Source organism: Prunus dulcis, chromosome 6, assembly GCF_902201215.1.
Source record: "Prunus dulcis chromosome 6, ALMONDv2, whole genome shotgun sequence".
Classification (NCBI taxonomy): Eukaryota; Viridiplantae; Streptophyta; class Magnoliopsida; order Rosales; family Rosaceae; genus Prunus; species Prunus dulcis.
This window is the reverse complement of record NC_047655.1, coordinates 10,128,869-10,155,847: the sequence shown is the minus strand read 5'-3', so window position 1 is coordinate 10,155,847 and position 26,979 is coordinate 10,128,869. Positions and strand designations below refer to the sequence as shown.

The 26,979-nt window shown below is 38.1% G+C and overlaps 1 protein-coding gene across 1 annotated transcript; it reads right to left on the bottom strand.

Moving 5' to 3' along the window:
• Nucleotides 1-745: 745 nt before the first annotated feature.
• On the bottom strand, nucleotides 746-3,789 carry LOC117631717 (zinc finger protein WIP3-like). Its single transcript, XM_034365000.1, has 2 exons — nucleotides 3,254-3,789; nucleotides 746-1,815 (listed from the first exon to the last, which is right to left on the bottom strand). The coding sequence occupies exons 1-2, from the start codon at nucleotides 3,755-3,757 to the stop codon at nucleotides 1,387-1,389; spliced, it is 933 nt and encodes a 310-aa protein (XP_034220891.1). The 5' UTR covers nucleotides 3,758-3,789; the 3' UTR covers nucleotides 746-1,386.
• Nucleotides 3,790-26,979: the final 23,190 nt, after the last annotated feature.

Below are 26,979 nucleotides of genomic sequence, written 5' to 3'. Positions count from 1 at the left end.
TTTTTCATACATAAAAGCACTCCATTTGTTAGAGTTCAATTGCATTTTATATGCTGGGGATCAAAATCCTCAAGGTAGGATTAAAACTTTTCTATCCATCTCAATTAATCAATACCCAATCATTCTCTAGTTGATGTTATAACCTCGATGGATGATTTGGTAAGCCCCCAAATTGGACTCACCTAGCCATTGAAAATTTGGACATAACTAAATAATTAGACAATTGTTATTGTAAGTTTTTATATATATAATTATTTATTAGAGGAGAAGGGTATTCGAACGAAATCACTTCTAACATTATTGAAAAAAGAGGTATCGTCAAATTAAGAACTAATTGGTAATTGTGGTAAGTTAAACTGTATAGGCTAACATAATTAAGTGGATAGTCATTCATATACTTCTTAAGTATTAAGTAAGATCAGCATGAAACAAAACATTTTTCCATTTTACTTTTCCCTAGCAATGTATTGAGCCAGCTACATAAAGAATTATCATCGAATTAGTTGAGAAGCAATCTATCATATGAATTATTTTTGTTTATACTTCTTTTTTAATAACATGTTTCCACATTCCACTACCCTTTTGCACCCTCATTTTAGTCATAAGTAGGTATAAACATCATTACATCCATAAGAGCAAAAGTCAAAGATTTCATTCCCTCTAGCATGAAAATTTGATTAGATATTAAACTATAAGCAGGCCACAGAGAGAGAGAGAGAGAGAGAGAGAGAGAGAGAGAGAGAGAGAGCATAAAGAGATGATTATCCCAACATTTCCATTTAATATAATACAACAATCATGTAAAAGATTACCAGTTGGCAATGAAGCTGACAAATTTTCTCCAATGGGGGATGCTACAAAAAAGATTGTAACTTTATAATACCTACCTTGTGTTGATAGGAGAAGAAAATTCATATGCTTCATCACTTCAGGCAATCATCAACTTATTGACATAATTAAACAAACTGTCTAGAGTTAAAAATAAATTTTACTCCCTTTCCCGCAGCAAATGCTCCGTAGCAAACCGCTCCCTATGTGCATGGTGTGCAAGCTGCTGAGAATTTTTTGTTACTGAGCACAAGCTTGGAGATATATTAAAGCCCACTAATTACTTTATCCTCTATACTTAGATAATTTCGAATATTAAACCTGAAGGAAGGAAATTAAGCTTCATGATGTCCTTGTCATCTTGAGTTTTTATCAAAACTAGCAAAAGTTTACCCTTCTTTCTAATGATAGAAATTTTATAAAAACTTTCAAAAATAACCAAATAGGCCTAGGCACCAAACCTAAGCGCAGTTTTTGGCTGTTCTTGGAAAGTTTTTATAAAAGTGCTATCTTTTAGAAGAGGGTACAAGTTACTTTTTGGCTAGTTTTGATAAAAACTCAGTCGTCTTCAGAACCAGTTATGCATTCCTTCTCATCCTCATGAAAACCATCAAGAGAAGGGTGTGGAGAGTGCCCTTTTCCGAAGGATCTAATGTGGTCCTTGAGTGACCTTTTGTGCTTGAAATCAGATCCACAGATGCAATACCATAGCTTCCCACAGTTCTTCTCATGGGTTCTCCAATCTCCCTTAACTGCAAATGTTTTGGCACATTTTCTACACATGAATGGCTTTGCTCCATGCTTTCTCTTGTAGTGAGTTTGGAGAGTTCTGAAGTCTTTCAGTGGCTTGGCTCTTGGGTGATTGATGTTGTTCTTGCAGCCTTGAGCACAGCAATAGCATGGTAGCCTCAGCATTGCGGCTGGTTGTGTTCCTTTGAGAGAATCTGGCCCTTTTCTAAATTCAGATCCGTGGCCCCACATATGCATCTGCAAACCCAATTCAATATATATCTTTTAGTTGATAAAAAAGCTGCTCTCTAATTCATTAGTTGACCTCAAACTCGCATAGAAAATATTGAATATTGCAACATGAACATATATGTGGTCAAGTGTAAAATCAAAATGGAGTTATAGAATAAGCTCAATTAATGGTAATTTATTTTGGATGATTTACCACTAGTGTTTACCCTTCTATGTAGAACTTTTTCTATGTTGCAAACAAATTTCAGAGAACTATCAATGAAAAAGATAATGAACTTTAGTCGGTGATTGGCTAGTACGTGGTACCAATTTAAGTGAGGGCGTGCATTGTCCATATCTAGTCAAAATATCGATCAAATATGAATAATGCACTACTAAAATTGGTACATGGTGTGAAACAATTTGTTTTCACTGCTCATTCATGCCCTTGATATCATGTTAACTTCTACAAGTCCAACCAGTTTTCCCCAACCGGCCCCCAGCTTCTTGAAGCCACACCGTTCAAGACAAAATGAGAAAGGTGATGGAGAGACAAGATCCAAAAGAAATTGAAATATGGAAAGGTAATAGGATATGCAGAGAGTGTCTCTATTTGGAGAAAAACTTGTATATCACGGGGATAATACTATTCTGCTCTCCCCAACCCATGCGTGATAACTTTTCCACATAGTGGAATGTGATTAGTTGGGGGAGCAAAACAATATTATCCCCGTGTCATGTAAAATAAATTGCCAAATCACAAAGAGAGACCAGCCTTGAAGTAAATCATCCGCTCTCTTCCTCCTTTAGCTGTCTAATTATTAGCAGCTCTTCCTCCTTTTGACATATATGGGTCGACAATAATAAACTCCAAACACACATTTCATGCCAAGATGAACAAGGACAAAAGGCTTTTAAACTTTCACGGTTGATTTATTTATTTGTATATTTCTCAGCAGAGAAATTATAATTTGGATGGTAGCAGGTCCTAAACCAAAACCGCCAATAACAATAGTGTTTTTGTATAGCACTACACGGGATCTCTCATTGGCATGCATAGTGTGCATGTGTGCATGTTCCTTTTCCCCCAGTGAAAACTTTAATGGATAATTTCCTGAAAATCCGGTCTCTTTTTGAAAAGGTCGAACTACTCCATTAAGCAAAGAAGAAGTAAAAGATGAACATATAATTGTAACTTGTCAAGCCATTTGTATAAGTAGCAATTCAACAATTCAATTACTTCCACCACTTTACAAGTTACGATTCTAAAAAACTTCACTACAAAGGCTGTCCTTTTTTTTTTTTTTTTTTAAACTTCCCTTTTCTGCTTTGAATTTTTTTTCCAATTAGGTTGTAGTTTTAATTTGTTGGTGAAAATTAGTGTTTAAGGTTCTGAAATTAAAAACCCCCACAAAAATTTGTTCAAAAGATATATGATGGGTAAGAGTAATTGATATTAACTAACCTGCATGTTATTGTACCTATTGAAGGTCTTGCTGCAAATGGAGCAAGCAAACTGCATCGGCCCAACAAGAATCTGAGCAGGTGTTGGTATCCAAAACCTACTCTCTGCATTAAAAGAGCACCCATGAAAGCTCTTCCTCATGGTTACTCCTTCTTCTTCCTTGAGATCCAAAACCTTCTTATTCTCATGATGAGTGTCTGATTGATCAGCTTCACTAGTACTATTAGGCAGTCCAATGCGCAAGGCCACTGTAACTTGCTCCATTTTCTCTTCTTTGACTCCAAAACCCTCTTTCTGCACCCCAGCATCTTCTATTTTCATTGGCTTGGTGTCTGTAAACTGGCTTAAAAGAGGCAAGCATTGCATAGTAGTGCTATTCTCAGATAAGCAAAAAGAAGGGGATGATGATGAAGAAAAAGAGGAAGGTGGCTTCAGCCATTCAATGAAAGGAGGTGCTTGAAAGCACAAATTTTGGCCTTCCACATGATGGTTCCATAAACCCATCTCTAGAGAGAGAGAGAGAGAGAGGTCCTTGATGAATTCTCTCCTCAGAGGATTTATCCAGACCTTTTGTGGGAAAGCTTCACTTATAGGGTTGATTTATGAAATGTGGTTTGGTTTGTCTTTTTTGGAACTTTTTCTTTCTCCTTTCTTTCTTTTCTACCTTTGGCCTTTGTTTGGTTTTAGGGAAGAGAGAGAGGGAAAGAGAAAGAATGGTAATGGTGGGGTTATAGATAATGACGTGCAAAATAGGGACTCACCTAAAGGAAGAGAATCCTAGAAGAGTCTGAATATCTGTATTTGTTAGCTATGTACATGCATTTTCTTTTTTCCTGGTTTTTTCGGTTTAATTATCATATGATGGAATTTGACCTATGTGCACACATTTCTCATACTACATTGACATTTTGCGATGCCCTCAAATAGCGGAAGGAAAAAGGTGGCAGCATTTGGTCCATACCTAAAAGAAGACGAAAATATATATATATATATATATACTTTTTTGTTTTCAGATATTTTCTGTTAAGAGAGACGATAATATATTAAATTCACACACACTATACGGATGTTAGGACTCGAGATTTCAGAATCTTACTCGAGGAAGTAAATACTCCAAACCATTACACTATTACTTGTGGATACTTTGCAAGACGAAAATATTTTAAGAGAAGCAAAACTGACATTGAACCTGAAATGCTCGTGGATTAATTAATTAATAAATAAAATGCATAATGTCAATTAACTTAAGTTATATACATCCCAACTTTAACGTGTTATATCAGCTGCCGGTTACTGAAATTACAAGTTAAATTTCAAGATTAGCTGCGGATGAATTTGCTTACTTTTTCTTCTACTATGATGTAATCAATTTAATACTAAGTATTTTTGTCATTCGTAATTGTCAACAAAAATATCGGAGAAATTCACCATTAAACAAATACATGTAAGGACATCACAAATTTTATTTGGTTCGGATCATAGGATTACCAACCTGTTGTGCCACCTCATCAATCTTTTAGCTGAAGTATGATTGACACCTCCAAGGGCGGAGCCACCTCATCAGTCTTTTATCTTCCTAACCTCATCAAGTTTTGTTTGTTGCTTTCAAATTCTTCGAATACACAAAGCTGGTTAAGAAGATAAAAATTATACGGTACCAGTGTATATCATTTTTAAAAAATTAAAAAAAAAATTAATGTACTAGCTAGTGTTCTAAATTATACTGGTAAGTCACCTCTCTTGTGCTTAGCCAACCTCAAATGCATTGTGTTCATATCCACTGCAAATACAGAAACAAATAACAACTTCAAATTGCAATATGGAATTATGAGATTTAATTATATGTAAAGTGTTTGGCTGGTCATTTAGTTTGAAGTACTGGAAGCAAGAAAACGATCCAGAACAGATATGAATCGGTCAGTCGTTAGGTACTGTTCAGAGGAAGAGGTGTGACGGTGGAGGTGGTAGTGGTGGTGGAGGAAGAGGTGAGGCAGTGGTGGTGATAGACGATGTCATTTTAAAAAAATTAATGATGGTATTATGGGAATTGAAAAAATTCAATAAAGGCTATTCTATGCTTCTTGTTAAGTCAATTTTTGGCCAAAAAAGCAATATCGAACTGGCATAAGGGCCAGTTTAGGATTGCTGTTGCTTTTCAAAAAGTTACTTTTGTTATGCTTTGAAAATAATTTGTTGTAAAGTAAAGCAGATCATCCATGTTTGGTAAATAATATTTTGAAAATTCTATTAGTAGAAAAAGTAGTGTCAAAACCGTTTGATAAATGTTAATATAAAACTGTTATAACTGTGAATAATGACTAAAATAGACATGATGTTGAAATCATGTGGTGGGTGAAAGAGATGGAGGTGAAGGTGGTGGTAGTGGTGATGAAGGTGTAGATGGTGGTGGGGATGGCAATTGTGGAAGTGGAGGTGGCGGCCTGGTGGATGTGGTGGTGGTGGCAGTGGCAGTGGAAATGACGCTGGTGGTAGTGGTGGAGGTGGTGGTGGAGTTGGATGTGGAGGTAGAGGTGGTGTCATTTTTAAAAATTAATGATGATATTTTGGGAATTAAAAAATTTATTAAAGGCTCATCTCTACTTTTTTTTGAAAGCAATTTTGAAAAGCAACTCAGAACCTGCTTTTAAAAGTTGCTATTAAAAGGTCACTGCTTTTAAAATAATCGGCTATTTTATTTTTACCAAACACCTTAAATTATTTAACTTTAAAGTAAAACATGTTACTGACAAAAAAAAAAAACAAACAAAATTACAACCCCAAATGGGACCTAATAACGAATAAAATTTTGGAAAAGAAGATCTTAAAAGAAATTAGGGAGCTCCTCCAACCAAAACATATCCTGACCAATTGAAAACTACGCGTTTGGAATCTACTTAAGAGGGATTTGAACTCTATTTGTGTTTCAGCAAAATCACTTGGAAAAAGTAACTATATTGAATAGGCTATCTCCCCAAATAATGGAGGCACAGCGCAGGACACCACCAAAATTAGTGCACTCTCTTTTTTAGCTAACTGTGAGTTTACTTAATTTCAGAAAGTTAAAGCTTGCCGACAACAAGATATTCCCAACCGGATTTTCAGGAGATAAATATGCAAAGTTAACTCTTATCTTCTTAAAAAAAAAACTTTTCTCTTGTATATTCTCTGCACTAGTTTGATTCTCAGTAAGTTACAACCACATCCTTTTAAACTGTTTCAGTTTTATTTTTCCCCATAAATACAAAGTTGTCAAACTTTTTATAGACATATATGCTTTATGTGAGTGTGACATTTTAGTCTTGTAATGTTGCATAAGTTTTCTTGCTTGAGTTGTTACATATATCATTAACATTTAGCGAGTGAATGAGGCTCATTTGGAACTACTTAAGTGCTTTTAACAAAAGTACTTTTATTATAAAAATCTTGAATTTTCATAAAAAATTCAAGCATTTTATGAAAAAGCACCTGAGTACTTTCTAAAGAAGCACATAGCAGGTGTTTCTCCATAAAGTTCTTATATGATCCAGAAGCGCTTCTAAACTTTTTTATTAAACGTTGTCATAAGTGATCTTAATTGTCAAAAAGTGTTTTTAGCCTTTCTAGAAGCACTCCCAAACATTAAATGTGGTATGAAATTGAATGTGTCACACTCTGGACCGGCTCCGCCGTAGCAGGATATTGTCCGCTTTGGGCCTGGCTACATTCTCACCAGCCCGCACGGTTTTGTTTCTGGGAGCTCACGAAGCAACTTCCCAGGGTGGTCACCCATCCTGGGATTGCTCCAGCCTCCAACTCGCTTAACTTTGGAGTTCTTACAACTCCGAAGCCAGTGAGCTCCCAAAAGGCCTCGTGCTATGAGGATGCGAGGTGTGCCATATAAGGCACATCACCCCCTCTCCGTTTGGTTGATGTGGGATCTCACAATCCACCCCCCTTAAGGGATCCGACGTCCTCGTCGGCACACTCGCACCACACGGCAGAGTGGCTCTGATACCAAACTGTCACACCCCGGACCGGCTCCGACGTAGCAGGATATTATCCGCTTTGGGCCTGGCTACATTCTCACCAGCCCGCACGGTTTTGTTTCTGGGAGCTCACGAAGCAACTTCCCAGGGTGGTCACCCATCCGGGGATTGCTCCAGCCTCCAACTCGCTTAACTTCGGAGTTCCTACGAACCCGAAGCCAGTGAGCTCCCAAAAGGCCTCACCAAGGTCAGAGTGGCGCAGCGGACTGGACCCAACTCTACCAAGCATGATATTGTCCTCTTTGGGCTGGGCCGACGCCCCCCTCAAGGTTTTGTTCCTGGGCCTGGCTACGTTCTCACCAGCGCCCAGAAGGCCTCACGCTATGAGGATGCGAGGTGTGCCATATAAGGCACATCAACCCCTCTCCGTTTGGTCGATGTGGGATCTCACAGAATGAAATGCAAAATCTTGGAATAAGTTTACTTATAAAGGAATATTGTGTTGATGTAGCATTGTTTTATAAGGGCCACATATGAGCAAAAATTATTCTGAATAGTTGAAGTAGCAAATTCGTTAGGGGTGAAAACTACAGTGAGGTTTGGCACTTACATATCTTTGTCTCTGAGTCACTTTTGGGAACTGTACAAAGACTAGAAATAACATTAAAAAGAACAAATCAACATCTACGATACTGTGAGTCTTGTGTCAAGATATTTTTTTCAACTTAGTAATATTTTTTTCAACTTAGAAATTTGAACTTAGAATTTCGTACAACAAAGTGCAAATTGTGGTTTAGGATTATTTGGAAAAGACGAAAGACAACCGTACAAAATCTTAACATCTCGCTCACTGTATTTGGATTAACTTTTTGTAGTTACTATGTTTCTGTATTTATATTAATTCTATAGAGTTATTTGTATTTGTATTGACCCTTGTCATTAACAACTTTAAAATATATATATTTGTCACTTTTTGCTTATTCTAATCCTTATGTATTTTTCGGGAAAAAAAAAAATCCTTATGTATTTATAAGAATAATTTATTGTAAAGAAGGTGATTTATAGTTTTCGTGGGACAACTTTTTCGCAGCCAAATTGCAAAAACAACTTCCCGTGACAATACTTTCCCACTTTTCATTATTTAATAAGAAAAAAAGAGCATGTAAATTGGAGTTAGGTACACTCTCTGGAGGACATCTGTAGCAAATTATGACTTTATTGCATGTAACTTTTTTACCCAAAAAAAAAAAGGAGATTTTACTATTACACCTAATATAAGAGTTTAAATTATAAAATAAAAAAAATCTTATATGAAATGGACTTTAGAAAAACACTTAAATATCATTTACAACATAACAAAAGGCTTTGAACTTCTTTTAAATTACAAAACTGTCATTGATTTCTTAAAACAAACACAACCCCAAAACACTCAATAAGGCATTAAAGTAATTTAATAATCAAAATGAAATTCAATAGGGCAAGCCGTCATTTTTTGAGTTTTTTTTGAGTTTGTTTATAGAAATTAAATGGTGTAGGGTTCATCTATATTATTAGTGCTAAGAATGGGTATATGACTAAATATCTCCAAAAAAAAAAAGACAAAAAAAGCTTACCTTAGCTATGGAAGATTAATGAAATATAATTATCTTTTATTTCAGAAGAAATTTTGGAGGTAAACCTACACAAGATGTCCCGTGAAGTTTGCCAGATTCATCAAAAGAAATTAGTTTGATATATTATATGCTACTCAATTGTGCTCCATGTTGCAAATTGCATCATGATGAAATGATAGCAAGAACGCGTTTGCATAGAAAAACAGGAAAAAGGTGAATATGTTTGTTCGGATTTATTGACTTAGACTTTGAGGGATACTCAAGAAAAGTGATTGGGATCATTTCATAGTTTTTTATGCATTACATTTCATCTTTAGTAGTTAAGATTCTTTTTTATCAAGCTTAGAACTTAGATTATTTTTAAAACTAAATTACACGTTTGTCCTTTTGATTTAGGTTTGTTTCCACTTTCATATATATTATGTAGTTAAAATTTTAAAAGTCTAACATCGAATGAAACTGTGTAACTCGAGCACCACGTAATCTAAACTCTAATCAATTAACTATAAAATGAGTGGCAAACTGGTTCTATATAGGTTTTTTTTCTATACCTTACAATTAATAAGGACTTCAATGCATATTTCTCATTTGTAATTATTCCTACTAGCCTATTGGCACATGTTCACGCAGATGCCAATTGGTATTCTTTTTTATTTTGTATTTTATTTTTAGAATTAAGATAAGATAATATGGGTAGTTAAGTTCCATAAAAGTAGAACCTATTATCTGATTTTGTTTTTATTATTTATTTTTTTAATATAAAAAAGTGAATTTACCATATTATCCTCATTTAATTAATAATTTCAATTCTTAATGTTTGAACTAACCAATGGCATTTTATGATATTTTGAATGTTTCACAATTCTCTGCCTTTTGCTTTATATATATAGATGCAACACATACTTTTTGCATGTTTTGTTTTACAAAAGAGGGGGTTTTTTTTTTTTTTTTTTTGGGGTTATTGCGTTATACTGGAAGAGATCGAACCCTATATAGCATGCTGCTATTTCCACCCACCTTATTTTCAAAATGTTAAAAATAAATTTACTCCTTTGTAAAATGACTTATGAGGACATCTATCAATCTCTCTCACACGCACCCACACCCATATTTTCTTTTTCTTTTTGTTCGAAATCCACACCCATCTTCATACCCAACCCACCAAAAAAAACGAAATCAACATCTTTCTCTCCCTTTGTTCTTCAAAAATTAGGAACCAGAAGAAAACCTAAAGTTACAAACTCATAACCCCAATTTTATTTTCAGTCACACATAATCCAATCATTTTTCTTTCTTCTCTAAATCTAAAGCTCAAGTAGTCCCATAATTAAATCAACTTTGAGCTTTTGGGCAACTTTAAAACTGACAGAAACCCATGGCCATTTCCTTTTCTTCCTTTGTCTCTTTCTTTCCTTTTAATTTCAAACTCAAATAACACCTCTATTGGAGTCTGAAATCAAAAAATAAAATTAAGCAAATGTGTTTTCATTTTCTGGAACAGATAGAGTAATCAATGTGAGTTTTTTTTTTGTGGGTGATAGGAACGGGAGTGTTTTTTTCATTGGCAATAGAAGGAGAGTTTTTCTTTGGTTGAAGAAGGAGAGTTAAATGTTTGTAAGGTCATGGTGTTGATTGTTGGGTTTTCGTCAGAGGAGAAGGTTGGGGTGAGGGGGAGGGGGAGGGAGAGGGCGATTGGGGTGAGCATAGGCTAATTGAATAATTTTTTAATTTTTTTTTATAGAATTTTTTTTTATTGTAATAGCAAATATGGAAATACAATTACAGGGTATTTTAAGAATAATGGTGGGTGGAAAGATAGGTTTGTGTTTATTCAAAGGGTTAATCATTTTATTAGTTCCTGAACTTAGACCTAATTTGCATTTGAGTACCTCAATTTCCAAAATGGTTCCCGTGATCTTTTAACTTCACTTTCGTTAGGACAAATGGTCATGCCGTCAATTTTGTTAACTTTTTCTGTTAAATGTAAGGGCAAAATTAATGGCATGACCAGTTGTCCTAACGAAAGTGAAGTTAAAGGATCACGGGAACCATTTTGGAAATTGAGGTACTCAAATGCAAATTGGGTCTAAGTTCAGGGACTAGTAAAACGATTAACCCTTTATTCAAATTTATAGGACGGGTGAGAAGATAAGGTAGGTGGAGAAATAGGATAAAGAGGTGGAAATAGCAGCACTCTCTATATATTTTCTAATGAAGCCTAACACTTTTCATGCTCTTCCTCACCATTTGAACTAATCTGAAAAGTGGGGTTTTCTCATTTGGCTAGAGGAGGCCGTGATCATGGCTACAGATTGTGCAGTGATCCTTCTATTCATGACTAGATATGAAGTTTAAGTCCCATTGCGAAAAAAAGAGAGTAATTTTCTAGTTTTATTTTCATTGATTTCGACCAAGTCTTTCCGATCGTTCCAGTCAATTAGATTCCTCTAATTAAACATCCACTCGAGTAGAAGTAAAACCCAAGGCTGTTCAAGCTTGTTGAAATTCCATTAGATAGAAACATTGGCTGCTGGGTGGACCTTGACCCAAGTCTTCTCTCTCCTTCTAATCACATATGGCAGTTTTGAGACGTTTAGATCTCAATGGGAGAATACCAAACAGGGTCTACAATTTCAAACTGAGGAGGGTTTTCCATTGGAAAATAATTGAACTGTGGCTTATGTCTAGGCCCTATGCTATTCCTTCTTTCAAATTGAAACCTAATGTTTTGTTAAATTCTAAATCTTCATCATTGCCTCAACGATTAAATGTAACTACCGAGTGAGGAAAAAATTGTTTCTAACTAAGAAAATGAAATGGGATTTGATGCCAACTAACAAGACCAGGTTTGGTTCTCAAGTATTGACTTGAGCAAATCAACACGCTCTTTCTAGTTTCAATTTTTCTGGCATTTACATCATTGGATTAGCTAAGCATGACGAATGGCTATGACTTTAAGTAAACCTTTCTTCGCATATCATGTGTGGAGCATAGGTTTGGACTTTTATCGGGTATACGGGGAGAAAGGTCGGGGGAGGGGGAGGAGGAAATAGAGAAAAAAAAATTAAAATAAAATAAAAGGAAGATGGAAAGGAGGAAAAATGTGGAGTGTGCTGTGATGTGGGTCCTTTTCGATTTTTTAATGGTGGTGGTGAGCATACATCTTTAATTAATCTGGTGAGCAAAAATGCTCCTATTTTTACCACCAAACTCCAACAACAACAACAAAAAAAAAAAAAAAAAAACCATACATCCTACTATGTAAAATCATGGGAACTCTGCATCCACCCACTGCTAGTTCATACAAAAAAAACCTAATTTATAGTTAATTTTATGTTTAAAAAGATAAACATTATTTTGACCCAAAAAAAAGCCAAGATGAACATTATTTTAGTTTTTCTTATTGCTTATATGAATCATGAAATTTCATTCCACTGGAAAACACCAAATACAACAAAGAGCGTCGCACCTCCAAGTCACCACTAGGTCACAAAGTTGGCAACAAAGAGTGCTTGAGCAAGAGGTATAAGATTGCGTTACCAAGGTTGCTAGAATGAAAATATTATGACAAAAAATGAGTTCTACAAATTTGCACATAAAATAACTTTATTGGGCCTAAGCCCGGTGTATGGGATGGGCCATTGTACTAGATAAAGTATTTTGTTATACTAAAAGTTGTTTTACAAATTTGCAAACCAATGGCATTCACAACATCCATCCATCCACACTGGTTTGGTTTACTTATTGTTTATTAGACTTCATGAAGCTATTCTGCTAAAATCCAGCGATCCTGTATCGTTCAACAATGGTCACGCGCTCTATTTTCCCAGTGAAATACTTGAAAGAAGTTGAAGTTTTACCTTAAAATTAATTGACAATGAGAGGAGTATCCCAATACTTTAGATCACTTTCACCGATTTGCCGGCGGTTACTGCTCACGTAAATAGTATACGACCAAGCAATTTTTTTGTTCTTTTTCACCCATTGTCATGGCAACCCAATGAAAATTACTATTCACATAAGATTAATTTTATGTATATGTATGACATTATTAAATAAAAAATTGCAAGGTATGTATCAAAAAAATCTGAATTTTTTGGTAATTTTTTAGAATTTTTTTCGATTTTAAAATTTTTTTCTTCGCTGACATCAGCGCCCTAAGGGGGTAGCTCGGCCTAATCTTGCCTTTTGGCATGCCTATGTCTTTCCCAGGCTATTATGCATTGCTGGAGTGGGTTTTCATGGCCTGCAGGCCCTTGGCCATGGCAGGCCACACCAATGGAAATAGTCTTATAAGACCGTGTAAGGTTTTATAACTTTTCAATATGGGACATTTTAACTTCACATTCTTATACGCAATGCACATGTAGAGAATTTTCAAGCTTAACACGTTGACAACACATATTGGGTGAGGTGGAGCACGTGTGATTGTGGGCTTTCACATGTAGTGAATGACTTATTAAAGCGCAAGGAGGTGTAGCTGCACCTCCCCTGATCAGAAAAACCAGTCGTCGTGCTTCAGATTTCCCCTTTGCCCAAACCAGTGGTGGTGCACTCCAAGCTTTTGACCATTTGCCTCATCAATGTTTATTGCGCTGCGCATTGCTGCCTTGCACACAGGCTCGGCAAGAAGACTTTTTTTTTTAATTTTTTAATTTTTAAAGTACTGGACAAAACAAAACAAAAAAGAAGAGGAAACTGGACAAACAAAGACCATAAACAAGGCCTGTTGCATTTTGTGGGCTTAGTTTTTTTTTTTTTTTGGCTTGAGGTTTTCTCTCTTATTTAGATAAGGATTACAAAAGGATTTTTTCGGGAAAAAAAAAAAACTCTTTTATATAAAGATTGACATCTGGTGTTGCCCTATAGTACTGTAAAATCTGAATGTTGCGGTTTTTTTTTTTTTTTTCTTCTTAAGCACTACTAATCCCAAAAAAAAGAGTAAATCGTTTTGTTTTTTCCATTTTGACCAAAAGCCAATTTGTTTTTTTGTTTTTTTTTTTTTTTGGGTTATCTACTAATTGTTTAGACCCAAATTTTCGAACTAGCTGGATATATATGATAATGGGTTTCTTGGGGGGAAAAAAAGGGAACGCACGAAGCCCAAAAGAAGCCGATGACAGCCCAGAGACAAAGGACCAGGGATCGAAAGAGATTTGGGACCGAAGATGTATTTCAGTCAGAGGAAGGGTTACCAGACCGAGCAAAAAGAGAATGGTCAAATGGGTCATGACCGAAGAAGTGTAGGAGGAAGAGAAATAAAATAAAAGGACATTAGTTTCTTAGAAGAATAGGCTCTTTCATATAATTCAGCACTCACAAAAATAACAATGATAAAGGACCTATTTAAAGACTTCTCTTATCATAACTGATTAACCCACTCTTATATCTTAGACTCTTCATCAACCCACTGACTCATAAAACTGACAATTTATTCAATTCATTAATACATGAACTCATTAAATCATAGAGTAAGAAAAGACTCAACATCATAGCATATTGAGACTTCTTGAATGCAATAATGATGCATATTTGGTTTAATTCTCCAACAATGCCTCCCGTAAACCAAACTTGCTTCTAACTCCCAATCTTGCAACATCTCTTTTGTAAATCTGTCCACCAAGAGGTTTTGTAAACACATCAGCCATTTGTTCATCTGTCTTGCAATACTCCACATGAATAACACCTTCATTGACAAGTTCCCTCAGAAAATAATAACGAAAACGAATGTGCTTCGTTCGCCCATGTAAAACTGGATCTTTTGAAACTGAAATTGCTGAGTTATTATCACAAAACAAACTTGTGGGACCTTTTTGCTCATGCTTAAGACTTTCCAAAATTCCTCGTAACCACAAAATTTGACATCCTGCATATGACATCCTGCATAAGAAGCAGCAATGTATTTCGCTTCCGTTGTAGAGAGAGCCACAATAGGTTGCTTCTTAGAACTCCAAGAAAAAACACCACTTCCAAGATTAAAAACGTAACCAGAAGTACTTTTGCAATCATCAACACTTCCTGCCAAGTCACTATCAGTATAACCAACAAGATTAATAGGAATATTTGCTTAATAGAAAATACCATAATCAACGGTCCCTTTGACATATCGCAAAATTCTCTTTGTAGCCTCCCAAGGATTGGAATATGGCTTTTCCATAAATCTGCTCACCAAACTTACTGAAAACATGATGTCTAGCCTTGTGGCAATCAAATACATCAGATTTCCAACCAAACTTCAAAACATTGTAGAGTTCACAAGTTTTCCTTCACCATCTTTGCTCAATTTTAAGCCTGTAGTTGATATTGGATTTGCGTTCTCCAATATTGGATTTGCATTCTCCATTCGAAACTTCTTCAAAACTTCCTTCGCATAATTCTCTTGCAAAATGAAAATTCCTTTTTTGGACTGGTGAACTTCTATACCAAGAAAATGATGCAGTTCTCCTAAATCTGTCATCTCAAATTCTCTCATCATGGAGAGCTTGAACTCATTCAACATATCAAGATTATTTCCGGTGAAAATCAAATCATCAACATAAGGACTTACAATCATGAATTTTCCTTGTGAATTGTTTTTAATATAGAGAGTATGCTCATACAGACATTTTTGAAAACCATTCTTCTCAAAATATGAATTGATGCGGCTGTACCAAGCTCTAGGTGACTGCTTAAGACCATATAAGGCCTTTCTCAACTTGAAAACTTTCTTCTCTTCTCCTCTCTTTACATATCCAGGTGGTTGCTCCAAGTAAACTTCTTCATTAAGAACACCATTCAAAAACGCAGACTTCACAACCATTTGAAACACCTTCCAATTATTTTGTGCTACAAGAGAAATGATGAAACGAACGGTGTCAAGCCTAGAAACAGGAGCAAATACCTCAGTAAATCTTCTCCTTCTTTTTGTTTGTATCCCTTCGCCACAGGCCTCGCTTTGTATTTATTTATGGACCCATCTGGATTCATCTTTGTTTTGTACACCCATTTCACACAAATAGGATCCTTGTGCTGTGGTAAATCTGTGAGCTCCCATGTATCATTTTTTTTCAATGGATTTTATTTCTTCATCCATAGCTCTCTTCCATTTTTCTTCTTTGGATGCATCATCAAAAGAAATTGGGTCTTCTCCTGCAAAAAAAGCAAAATATACGGCTTCATTCGGCAAATCTACATGCCGAGCAGATTCATAAATTTCTTCTAAACTTCTCATCTTTATCGGAGTTTGGGAAGGGCCTTCACTGCCATTTGTTGCTGGTCTTGGACAACTTTGGGAAGAGTCATTGGTGGAGTAACAATAATCATCACTATCATCTTGAAGAGTTGATGCTGCACCATGATCATAAAAAAACAGAGTATTCATCAAATCGAACATCTTGACTCACCAAGAATTTCTTTGTCTTTGGATTGTATAGCTTGTAGGCTTTGCTTCTTTCACTATATCCAACAAAAATGCATTTCTCTGACTTGTCATCAAGCTTATTCCTCACCGCATCTGGAAAATGAGCATAGGCAACACTTCCAAAAATTCTCAAATGATGAACACTTGGTTTCGTTCCATACCATGCCTCATGAGGTGTGCAATCATTCAAAGCTTTGTTGGTGATCGATTGATCAAATAAACTGCACATGCCATGGCTTCAGCCCACAATTCTTTCTACAAAATTTTCTTCTTCAACATGCTTCTTACCATCTCCATGATAGTTCGGTTTTTCCTTTCGCTCACACTATTTTGTTGTGGTGTGTAACGAGTTGTCAACTAATGCATTATTCCATGATTTCTGCAATATTTTTCAAATACATTGGAGAGATATTCTCCTCCACGGTCAGTCCTCAAAGTTTTAATTGGAAAACCCACAAATTTCTCAACCTCAGCCTTGAAATCTTTGAAAGCTTGAAATGCCTCAGATTTTTTTTAAGGAAATAAACCCAAACTTTTCTTGAGAAATCATCAATAAATGAGATAAAATACTTGTTACCTCCATGAGATGTTACCGACATTGGACCACATAAATCAGAATGAACAAGTTCTAGCGGTTTCTTTGCTCGCCATGAGGAATGTGCAGGGAATGAATTCCTATGCTACTTGCCTAGTTGGCATTCTTCACAAACATCATCTATGTGATCAATTTGAGGCACCCCATCTACCATCTCTTTACTTGAGAACAACTTTAGACTTGCATAGTTTAGATGCCCATATCTATCATTCCAAAGCTTGGAAATTCCCTTCTCAATACCAACAAAACAAGACAAATTTGTTGTCTGAAGTCTGAGTGGAAACAAATTATTTGCAGCAACACCTATCTTTGCAACAATCTGATTTTTCTTTGACAAAAAACAAGTGTTGTCATGCAAGTTAATATCAAATCCTTTCTTCAAAAGGTGACCCATACTTAGCAAATTACTGTTTAAACCAGGAGCATAATAAACTTCAACCATCTTCTCAATTTTTCCAGATTTGGATTTAAAAGAGACTTCACCTACTCCTCTAATTTTATAGGCTCTGGCATCACCAATTGTTACTTGTCCATGATCAATTTCAGAGAGAGATGAAAAAATATTTTTGTTACCAGTTATATGCTTGCTAGCTCCGCTATCTAGATACCACACATCATCCTTACTATCTCCATGACATGCGAGCAATAAAGTTTCTTTGGACTCACCATCACCAACCTTGCTTTCATGCATAAACCCAGCTACCCCATTTTGTTTTTCATCTTCTTGCTTGAATAGACACTCTCTCATTATGTGCTCAGGCTTGTCACAATAATAACACTTGAAATAACCACATCCTCTTCCTCTTTGAAAGCCATTTTCTCTTCCCCTATATGATGATGAAGAACTAGAATTTTTCTCACCATCACTTGAATTGTTTGATGAGCCTCTTCCACTTTGAAAATTAGAATTTCTTCCTCTTCCTCTTCCCTCTACCACCTCGACCGCGGCCACGACCACGACCGTAGCTTTGACTAGAACCAATAGCTTGATTTCGATTGCTTCCCGTAATTGTAACTTGAGTCTTTAGAGCTTGATCCGATTGTGTGGGAGGAGGATTCCTCAAATTTGTTTTGATTTCATGGGCCTCCAATTTTCCTCGCAACTCTTCTATGGAAAGAGCAGAAATATCATTTGACTCTTCAATGGCAGCCACAACATAATCAAATTTCGGTGGTAAACTACGAAGGACTTTTTCAACAATTCTTGCATCTTCCAAAATCTCTCCATTTGCCGACATTAGGTTAACAATTGTTGTAACCTTTGTGAAATACATTTCAATGCTTTCACTTTCTTGCATCTCCAACTTCCCAAATTCTCTCCTCAAATTTTGGAGTCGAACTTTCTTCACACTTTGTTTGCCTTGATAGGTCGTCTGAATTTTTTCCCATGCTTCCTTTGCATTTTCAGCTTTGGAAATTCTCTCATACACTGACATCTCAATTGTTTGATATATGTGGAAAAGGGCCTTACTATCCTTCTTTCGATTTTCCTTCAATGCATTTCTTTGTACTTGAGTGAGTGCAAGTTCATTTTCAGACTCCTCATAGCCGTCTTCAACTATATTCCACAAACTCCATGGATTTTAACAACACCTTCACATTGTTGCTCCAATAATCATAGTTGTCACCGTTGAATCGAGGAATAAGTGAAGCCAAATTGTGCCCGTTGCATTAATTTGCATTAGAAGAATAGGCTCTTTCATATAATTCAGCACTCACACCGACTTCTCTTATCATGATATATCTTAGACTCTTCATCAACCCACTAATCATTTTTATTCAATTCATTAATACATGAACTTATTAAATCACAACATAATAGCATATTGAAACTTCTTGAATGCAATAATGATGCACTTCTTCTGAGGCACCATTTGCCAATTATATACAACCATGTATAGAAGATGCACAGATGATTAGACGTTGTAGGGTCACCATGGTTCACCAGACTCTACTGGCACATATAACAGAGACTCCAGCCACAACACGATGATGAACACGAATGATGTACCTTGATAAAGCTCACCACATTTTCTTTCTTCACTTCCTTTAGAGGCACAGCTTCTGCCCATTTTGAGAAGTAGTCTGTGGCTGCAAGGATGTAAGAATGACCGTCGGAAGATTTAGGTGCTATTGGTCCCACCACGTCAAGACCCCACGCATCAAATGGCCAAGAAGTAATTGTAGGATGTAGCGGCTCCGGCGGTTGATGGATAAAGTTGGCATGGAATTGACATGCTTGGCATTTCTTCACATAATCCATGCAATCCTTGACCATAGTCGGCCAATAGTAGCCCATCCTTTTTATTTGGAAATGTAGCTTTGGCCCTGATTGATGTGCTCTACAAATTCCTGAGTGAGCTTCTTCCATTGCTTTGAATGCATCTTCTTCGTCCAAGCATCTTAGAAATACGCCTTCAAATGAACGACGGTAGAGAATTTCTTTGTAATAAATGAATCAAGGTGCCCGACGTCGTACCTCTGATCGATGTCTTGAATCATCTGGCAGTTTCCCATGCTCAAGATAATCAATTAAAGGTTGTCTCCAGTCGTCAACGTCAATGGACAGTACCGAGATAACGTTGACTCCTTCTTGCGATGTCCTAAGCGTTAATGGAATGACCCAACGTTGGCAAACTGGAAGATTTATTGCTTCTTCTTTTGTCAATGCCAATGTAGCGGCAAGGTTGGCTAACGCATCTGCCATTTGGTTATCTTTTCTTGGCACATGCTCCAGCGTCACAAAGTCAATGCTTTCTAGCAACTGCGTGGCTAATTGGTGGTATGGAATTAGATCATCCTTTCTAACTTCGTAGTGAGTCAGCAATTGGTTGATCACTAACATGGAGTCACCATATACTTCTAAGCTCGATATCTTCATCTCAACGGCCATTTGTAAGCCCATGATCAAAGCTTGGTATTCTGCAACGTTGTTCGAGCAAAGTTCACTTAAGGAGAATGAATAGGGCAACACGTGCCTCTCGGGTGATACGAAGACTACGCCAGCTCCCGCCCCGTCTTTACGAGCCGATCCATCAAAGAACATCATCCAAGCAGGAGAAATGTCAGCGAAGAAGATTTGTTCGTCGGGTAAGTCATCTGAAATTTCCCAGTCTGCTGGAATTGGATGATCGGCTAGGAAGTCTGCAACAGCTTGCCCCTTAACCGCCTTTGCTGGAGTGTAGATGATTTCATATTGATTGAGAAGTAACGCCCACTTGGCCAAACGCCCCGTCAAGACTGGTTTTGACATAACGTACCTCACCGGTCAGCGCGTGCAATTAGATGGACCGTGAATGCTTGCATGTAGTGCCTTAACTTTTGGATAGCAAAAACAAGTGCAAGACATGTCTTTTCTATATGCGTGTAATTTAGTTCGGGGCCAGTAAGCGTTCGGCTTAGATAATAGAGTGCTTGCTCTTTGTGTGACTCATTCTCTTGCGCTAAAAGGGCTCCAATTGACCTTTCTTGAGCCGCAATGTACAATTTGAGTTGTTTGTTTGGAATAGGAGCTCCTAACAGTGGTGAACTCGATAGGTACTTCTTTATGCTTTCAAAGGCATTGTGACAAGCTTCATCCCAAACAAATGGAACATCCTTTTTCATAAGGCGACTGAATGACTGACACCTCCCTGCTAAGTTTGAGATGAATCGCAGAATAAACGCGAGGCGTCCTTGTAAACTTTTCAACTCACGTAAATTTCTTGGCTCGGGCATATCTCGGATGGCTTTAATCTTAGTCTGATCTACTTCGATGCCTCGATGTTTAAAGATGAAACCAAGGAATTTACCTGACGTGACGCCGAAAGCACACTTCAAAGGGTTCATCTTGAGTTGGTACTTCCGCAATCTGTTATACACCATTCTCAAATCTTTCAAGTGATCTTCCCTTCTTTTTGACTTGATCACCAAGTCATCAACGTAGCACTCGACATTCTTGTGAAGCATGTCACCAAAGATCTTTTGCATTGCACGTTGATAGGTCGCACCTGCATTCTTGAGGCCAAATGGCATCACCTTGTAACAGTAAATTCCTTTTGGAGTACGGAAGGCTGTGAGTTCTTCGTCCTCTGGCGACATTCTTATTTGATTGTATCCAGATGAACCATCCATGAAAGATAACGCTTCATGACCTGTGGTTGCATCGACCATGAGCTCAATTATGGGCAAAGGAAAGTCATCCTTCGGGCAAGCCTCGTTTAAGTCTCGGAAGTCAACACAAATACGAATTTGTCCAGTAATTTTCTTCTTCACCGGAACAATGTTCGCTATCCACGTTGGGTATTTCACCTCCCTAATAAATCCGGCGGCGATCAACTTGTCAACTTCGGCTTCGATTTGACTTAAGAGCTCCGGACGAAAGCGACGTTGAGTTTGTTTGATTGGACGCGTTCCAGGTTTGACTGCAAGGTGGTGAACCGCCACTTTTGGGTCGAGGCCTGGCATCTCTTTATACGTCCAAGCAAAGACGTCTTTATACTCAAGCAACAGTTGATGATATGATTCCTCTTCGCTAGGATTCAAAAGTGCACTAACGAAGATAGGTCTTGGGTCTTCATTTGTGCCCAAGTTGAGCTCTTTTAATTCATCAACAGTCGCTTGGCCCCCATCTTCTAATGCAGCAGGAGCGTCATGAACCTCATCCTCGAAAGGTTCCTCTTCATCGAGCTCTTTAATCGTAACATGATGAACGGCTAGAATCTCTACTTCTTCATCATCACCTTCATTTTGTTGATTTAAAGCTTTCCGAGTTTGTATGATTGTTCGTCGTTTCACTTTGAGTTGGTCACCTGAAGTTACATCTAGTGTTGAGAGACGTTTCATACGTGACGGGATTAGGCTCCGGATTTCATTATCTTCCGTCGAATCAACAAGAACTCCACTTTCCAGCTCTCGCTTTCTTTTCTCTTCATATGGCTGGCTTGGAACTCCGAGTCTTTCTAGTGCTGATATGCGCGGAGCTGATTGAATTCCCCTTTGATTCTGATGTCTAGATATCCTCTTGAACACAGAAGGTCGTGATGTCGATTCTTTGATGCAGCCAAAAACTGAGGTCCGCTGAGTAGGCTTGGCTAAACGGTCGAACACTGAGGCTCTCTTAATAGCCTTTGGTTCTTCTTCCTCCTCAACCACTTCGACACTAATGTGTTGAGCTTCTGCCTTCCTTTCTTTTCTTCTGGCAGAAATTTTAACAGGTGGGACAGGAGTAAAACCTAGGCCTGTTCTAGCTGAGCCGATTGTGTAACCCTGCTCCTTCAACTTCTTTTGGGTTTCGCTAAGGCCATATGTCCTTTCTCCTGTGACATCTGGATTGAGCTCTCCTAGAGAGGAAGACAAGCCAAAGTCGTAACCTGCTTTTGACATGAGCTTATAAGCATTAGGATCAAAACCTTCTTTAGTTCTTTTGACCGGAAGATATTCACGTCTTGTTGCATCTTGTAATGGTCTGACGAACCCTGGTACTGAAGATTTCGACACATCTGAATTGCTCAATTTGGGTAAAGGCATGGTTGTAGACTCCTTCAAGAACTTCATGTCACTTTTCCCTAACTTCCTTGGTTTCACTTCTTCTCCAAATGAGGATTGACCTTCCTTCCTTCGGGATGATGAGACATAACGAAGAACAGGAATAGCTACCTTCTGTGAATCTATCGGCAGTAATCCCATTTGTCCGAAGGCAGTGCTTTTTGGCTTATTATCGCTATTTTCTTCAGCGGAAAGGCATTTTGACTGCTCATCTTTTCTTGGTATGGCCTGGCCAGTTGAGTGAACCTCAACGGGAATAACTTCATATGCCACGTCTTCATCGATGTAGAACTTGGCGTCGGCGAAATAGGATTCGGCTTCGGTAAATGGCTTGACATCACCTAGGATTTTCTTTACTCCACCTCTGTAAAATTTGAAACATTGATGTAAAGTTGAAGGTACTATCCCATTTTCATGTACCCACGGCCTTCCTAAGAGAAGATTGTAGGAAGTCTTAGCATCAATCACGTGAAATAGGGTGTTTGACTTTAAGTCACCTATCATGAGCTCAATTCTGATCATGCCCATGGCTCTTTGCCCTCCTTGATTGAAGCCTTGAATCATGAGACGACTTCGAGACAATTCGTCCACGGTGATGCCTAACTTTATCATTGTGGATTTAGGCATTATGTTTACTGCTGAACCTCCATCCACGAGCATGCGACTAAGTTTCTGTTCTCGCACATACCTGGACACGAAAAGCGGACGGTTGTGTGGTTTGGACCCTAACAAAAGATCTTCATCGGTGAATGTGATGGAAGCACATGTCGCACAACAGATAGCACGGTCTTGAGACTCGGGCTCTAATTTTTTGGCCTCTCTTATTTGATTTGAATGAATATTGAGATCCATCAACGTCTTTACCAATGCTATGCATATTGCTTCAGGAAGTTCCACCACTTCCTCAATATTGAAGTGCGATGGTGAATCTTCTACCTGTGTCAGGACCTTTTGCTCTTCATGAGTTTCAGATCTTCCTTCCGAGACATCTTCGTCATCTACTTGATAGCAAGTTGTCATATGAACAGTCTCCGTTGGTCCTCTTACGAAGAACATTTTGGAAAAGTATTCTTCTAGCGTAATTGGAATTCGTGGTTCTTGGATTAGTGGTCCACTTTCTTGGCCAGAATCTCTCTTCACCATTATTCTGGTTTTGGTTTTAGAGCGTTTGTGCGAACTCCTTTTTCGCCGCTCCCTCTTTGATTGAGTATTTTGTCGTTGAGGAATGCACTTCGTACGAGGTTTCCGCCGGGTAACGAGCGTCCATCCTTCATTGTCATCGAAAGATGAATCACCAACGAAGCCATCACCACCTTGATTGTTCGGTTTGCCCGCCACTTCTTCTGTGCAAGGATCAGTCACCTGGTGTATGCCCCTTGTTGATTGGAATTCCAATCTTTTTGATAATGCGGGCAGTGGCATCGGATCGAAGGATCCAAACACAATTGTGGCAACGTTCGCATCTGCGATTTCGTCAACATCCAACTCAATCCTTCCTTGCCTAGCCAAGTTCATAATTAGCTCCTTCAACACGAAGCACTTCTCTACCGGATGGCTGACAATTCGGTGGTATTTGCAAAACTTAGGGTCGTTGACTCGGTTCATCTCTTCCGGCCGCTTACATTCCGGCAATTCGATCACCTTCTTTTCGAGCAAGTCCTCAAGCATACCTGCGACATCGGAGTCAGGAAAGGGGTATGTTTTTTCCTCTAACTCCTTCAAAGTGCGTCGACGTCTATCCACTTCTCGAGATGGCTCCATCCTTCTGACTTCTTTCTTCTTGTCTCGGGTGGAGATTTTGACGGGGACGGTGTTTATTGTCATTGCTTCCTTGGTAGGCTTCTTGACAGGTTTATCTGTCTTTTGTCCAAAGACTTTCTCCTTTCTTTGCTCCATGACGGGCTCATGCTTTCCTCCGTGACTAGCTATACTCAACTCCATATCATGGGCACGAGTGGCTAGCTCCTCAAACGTGAGGGGTTTAATTCCTTGTAGAATGTAAAGTAACCCCCAATGCATTCCTTGAATGCACATCTCAACCGCCGATAACTCCAAAAGCCTATCTTTGCAATCCAGGCTTAACGAGCGCCATCGATTGATGTAATCGACGACAGGTTCATCTTTCCATTGCTTGGTATTTGTGAGTTCCATCATACTCACAGTGCGACGAGTGCTATAGAATCTGTTCAAGAATTCTCGCTCCATCTGATCCCAACTATCAAGGGAATCGGACTCCAAGTCTATATACCAATCAAATGCATTTCCTTTCAAGGAACGAACAAATTGTTTCACCAGGTGGTCGCCCTCTGTCCCAGCATTATTGCATGTTTCGACGAAGTGTGCAACATGTTGTTTTGGGTTGCCCTTTCCATCGAACTGTTGGAATTTGGGAGGTTGATATCCTGTTGGCATCCACAAGTTGTCTATCCTCCTGGTGTATGGCTTAGAATACATGAGCGTGTCTCGGGAAGGTGCTCTGTATTGAACCCTGATGGTGTTTGCGATCATGTCCTGAAGTTGTTGGACTGACAAAGAACCCACCGAGGCGGCGTCACCTTTTTCGTGCGGCTTCTCACCCGACTCTGTTTCATGACCCAATCTTTTCTCGCTGGATTCAGCCTCATGATGTGGTCCTTTCTTGTGTGCGTCTTGACCAGGCTCCTTATCCTGATGCGCTTCCCACTTGTTGATGAGAGAAGCAATACGCGCATCCTTCTCCTCGACCATCTTAGTCAGTTTCATGACCGCTTCACTCATATGGGCCAGCTGTTCTTCAATAGACATAGCTCCCGTCACCATGACCTGCATAGCCAAAGAATAAGACTCACCTACGGACGCCAAGGTAAGCTTCTTCTGTTGATCGTCAGGCGGGGATCCACGGTATGAGCCTGTACTCGAGTCAGCGTTTGAAACAGGCGAGAGTGAGCATTCTCTCAAATTCTTCGAACTCGAAAAACTCCTCCCTTCACTCCGAGAGTTTATCTTATCAGCCCGAGAGGTATTCTTCTTTTGCCCCAATGAGGCCAAATTGATAACCGGTTCGCACCTTCGGTGAACATCTTTCGCCTTGGCTTGAGTCGGTATGGAAGTAACATTTTGTCATCATCTTGAACCGTTTGACGCACTCCGTCGGATGTCGCCATGTGTCATTTTTGACAACTAATCCGATTTTGATGAGTCACACGCCACATGGGCGAATTAAGGGGCCAACGATTTAATCCACCGGACCCTAATTATTTTCTTGTCCAATGGAATTTATTGCACCAAAATTTCTTTGTCTACAGGTGGTAATGGCGGATTTGCGAAGGTGGCACTGCTGGTGTGCTGGTGGGGCAGCTGTGGTTTAAGTCTAGATGTAGGGTTTTTTGTTTTGTATGGTTATGGGCAGTGTCTATGTACTTTAGCTTTAACTTGGTTAAGTTTCTGTTTTGTATCTTTATGTTGGGTCCATTTGCTCTACTTGTTGGTATGGGCTGCTTTGTTTGGGGTTTCCAGTTTTTGTAATGCTTTCAACTCTTAATAGTCTGGCAGAGTTATGAAGCAAGTTTAGCTGGAGTTCAGTCAAGCCTTAATCTAAATCATTGCTCATGTGATTCATATTTTACTGTACAGGGTGGATTAAGGTGAAATTGAATTGCTTGACTAGATCTTAAATTTTGGTTCTGTTTTTGTTTATTTATTAAATCTGAGCAGAGTGGGATTTGTCCAAAACTGAAACCGATTTTTGATTTTTTTTTCTTTAGCAAATTTGAAAAAGGTGAAGTTATTTAAGGGATCGATACTTTGAAAATGCATGACTTATTATTTCTTATGTGAAAATTGAAAGGGGGTCCATTTTTAATATTTGCACATTGTCGCATATGCGTCTTTTATTTATTTATATTTTTATGTTTGAGGTCCTTTCCTATTGAGAAGGGCGATAGTACTAAACTCACACAACTACACAGACTCGAACCCAGAAGCTTGTATGAGGAAGTAAATACTCTAAGCCACTACTAGGGACGGTACTACTAACAAGCTAACCTGGGCTATAGCCCAGGAGACTTGTTTTTTTAAAGACTAAAATAATACCCTAGCCTAGGCCAATCTTATTAACTAATCCCCACTAGGCTGGCTGACCAACCAAAAAAAAAAAAAAAAAAACAACACTCTTATCGATCAGCTGCACCAATTCCAAGGCTGCTTCTTCTTAACTCCACAGGTCTTTTTCCTCCACCTTTGTATTGGGCTATTGTTTTTTTGGGTTATTCTAGTAACAATTATGCTAATTTGGAAAATGACTATTTTGAATATATATTATTTGAAATATATGTTATTTTAATAGCTATATCAGTTACAGGGTTTTTGAGGGGTAAGGCTCATTATGTCCCCCGTGTTTTTTTTTTGTTATCAATAAAATTCATTCGTACCATCGAGTTTTCAATAAGTTTGTACATAAGGTAAATTTAGCCCATGTCATTTTCAAATCCTGGGTCTGTCACTGGCCACTACACTAGTGGGTACTTTGCACATATGTGTCTTTTGTCCCAATCAAATCGACAAACTGTGCTCAAATTGTAAAGCGGAAGATCTTTAGAAATTAAAGCATAATATTGATTTTATACATTGTGCATTTTGCATGAGGTGTG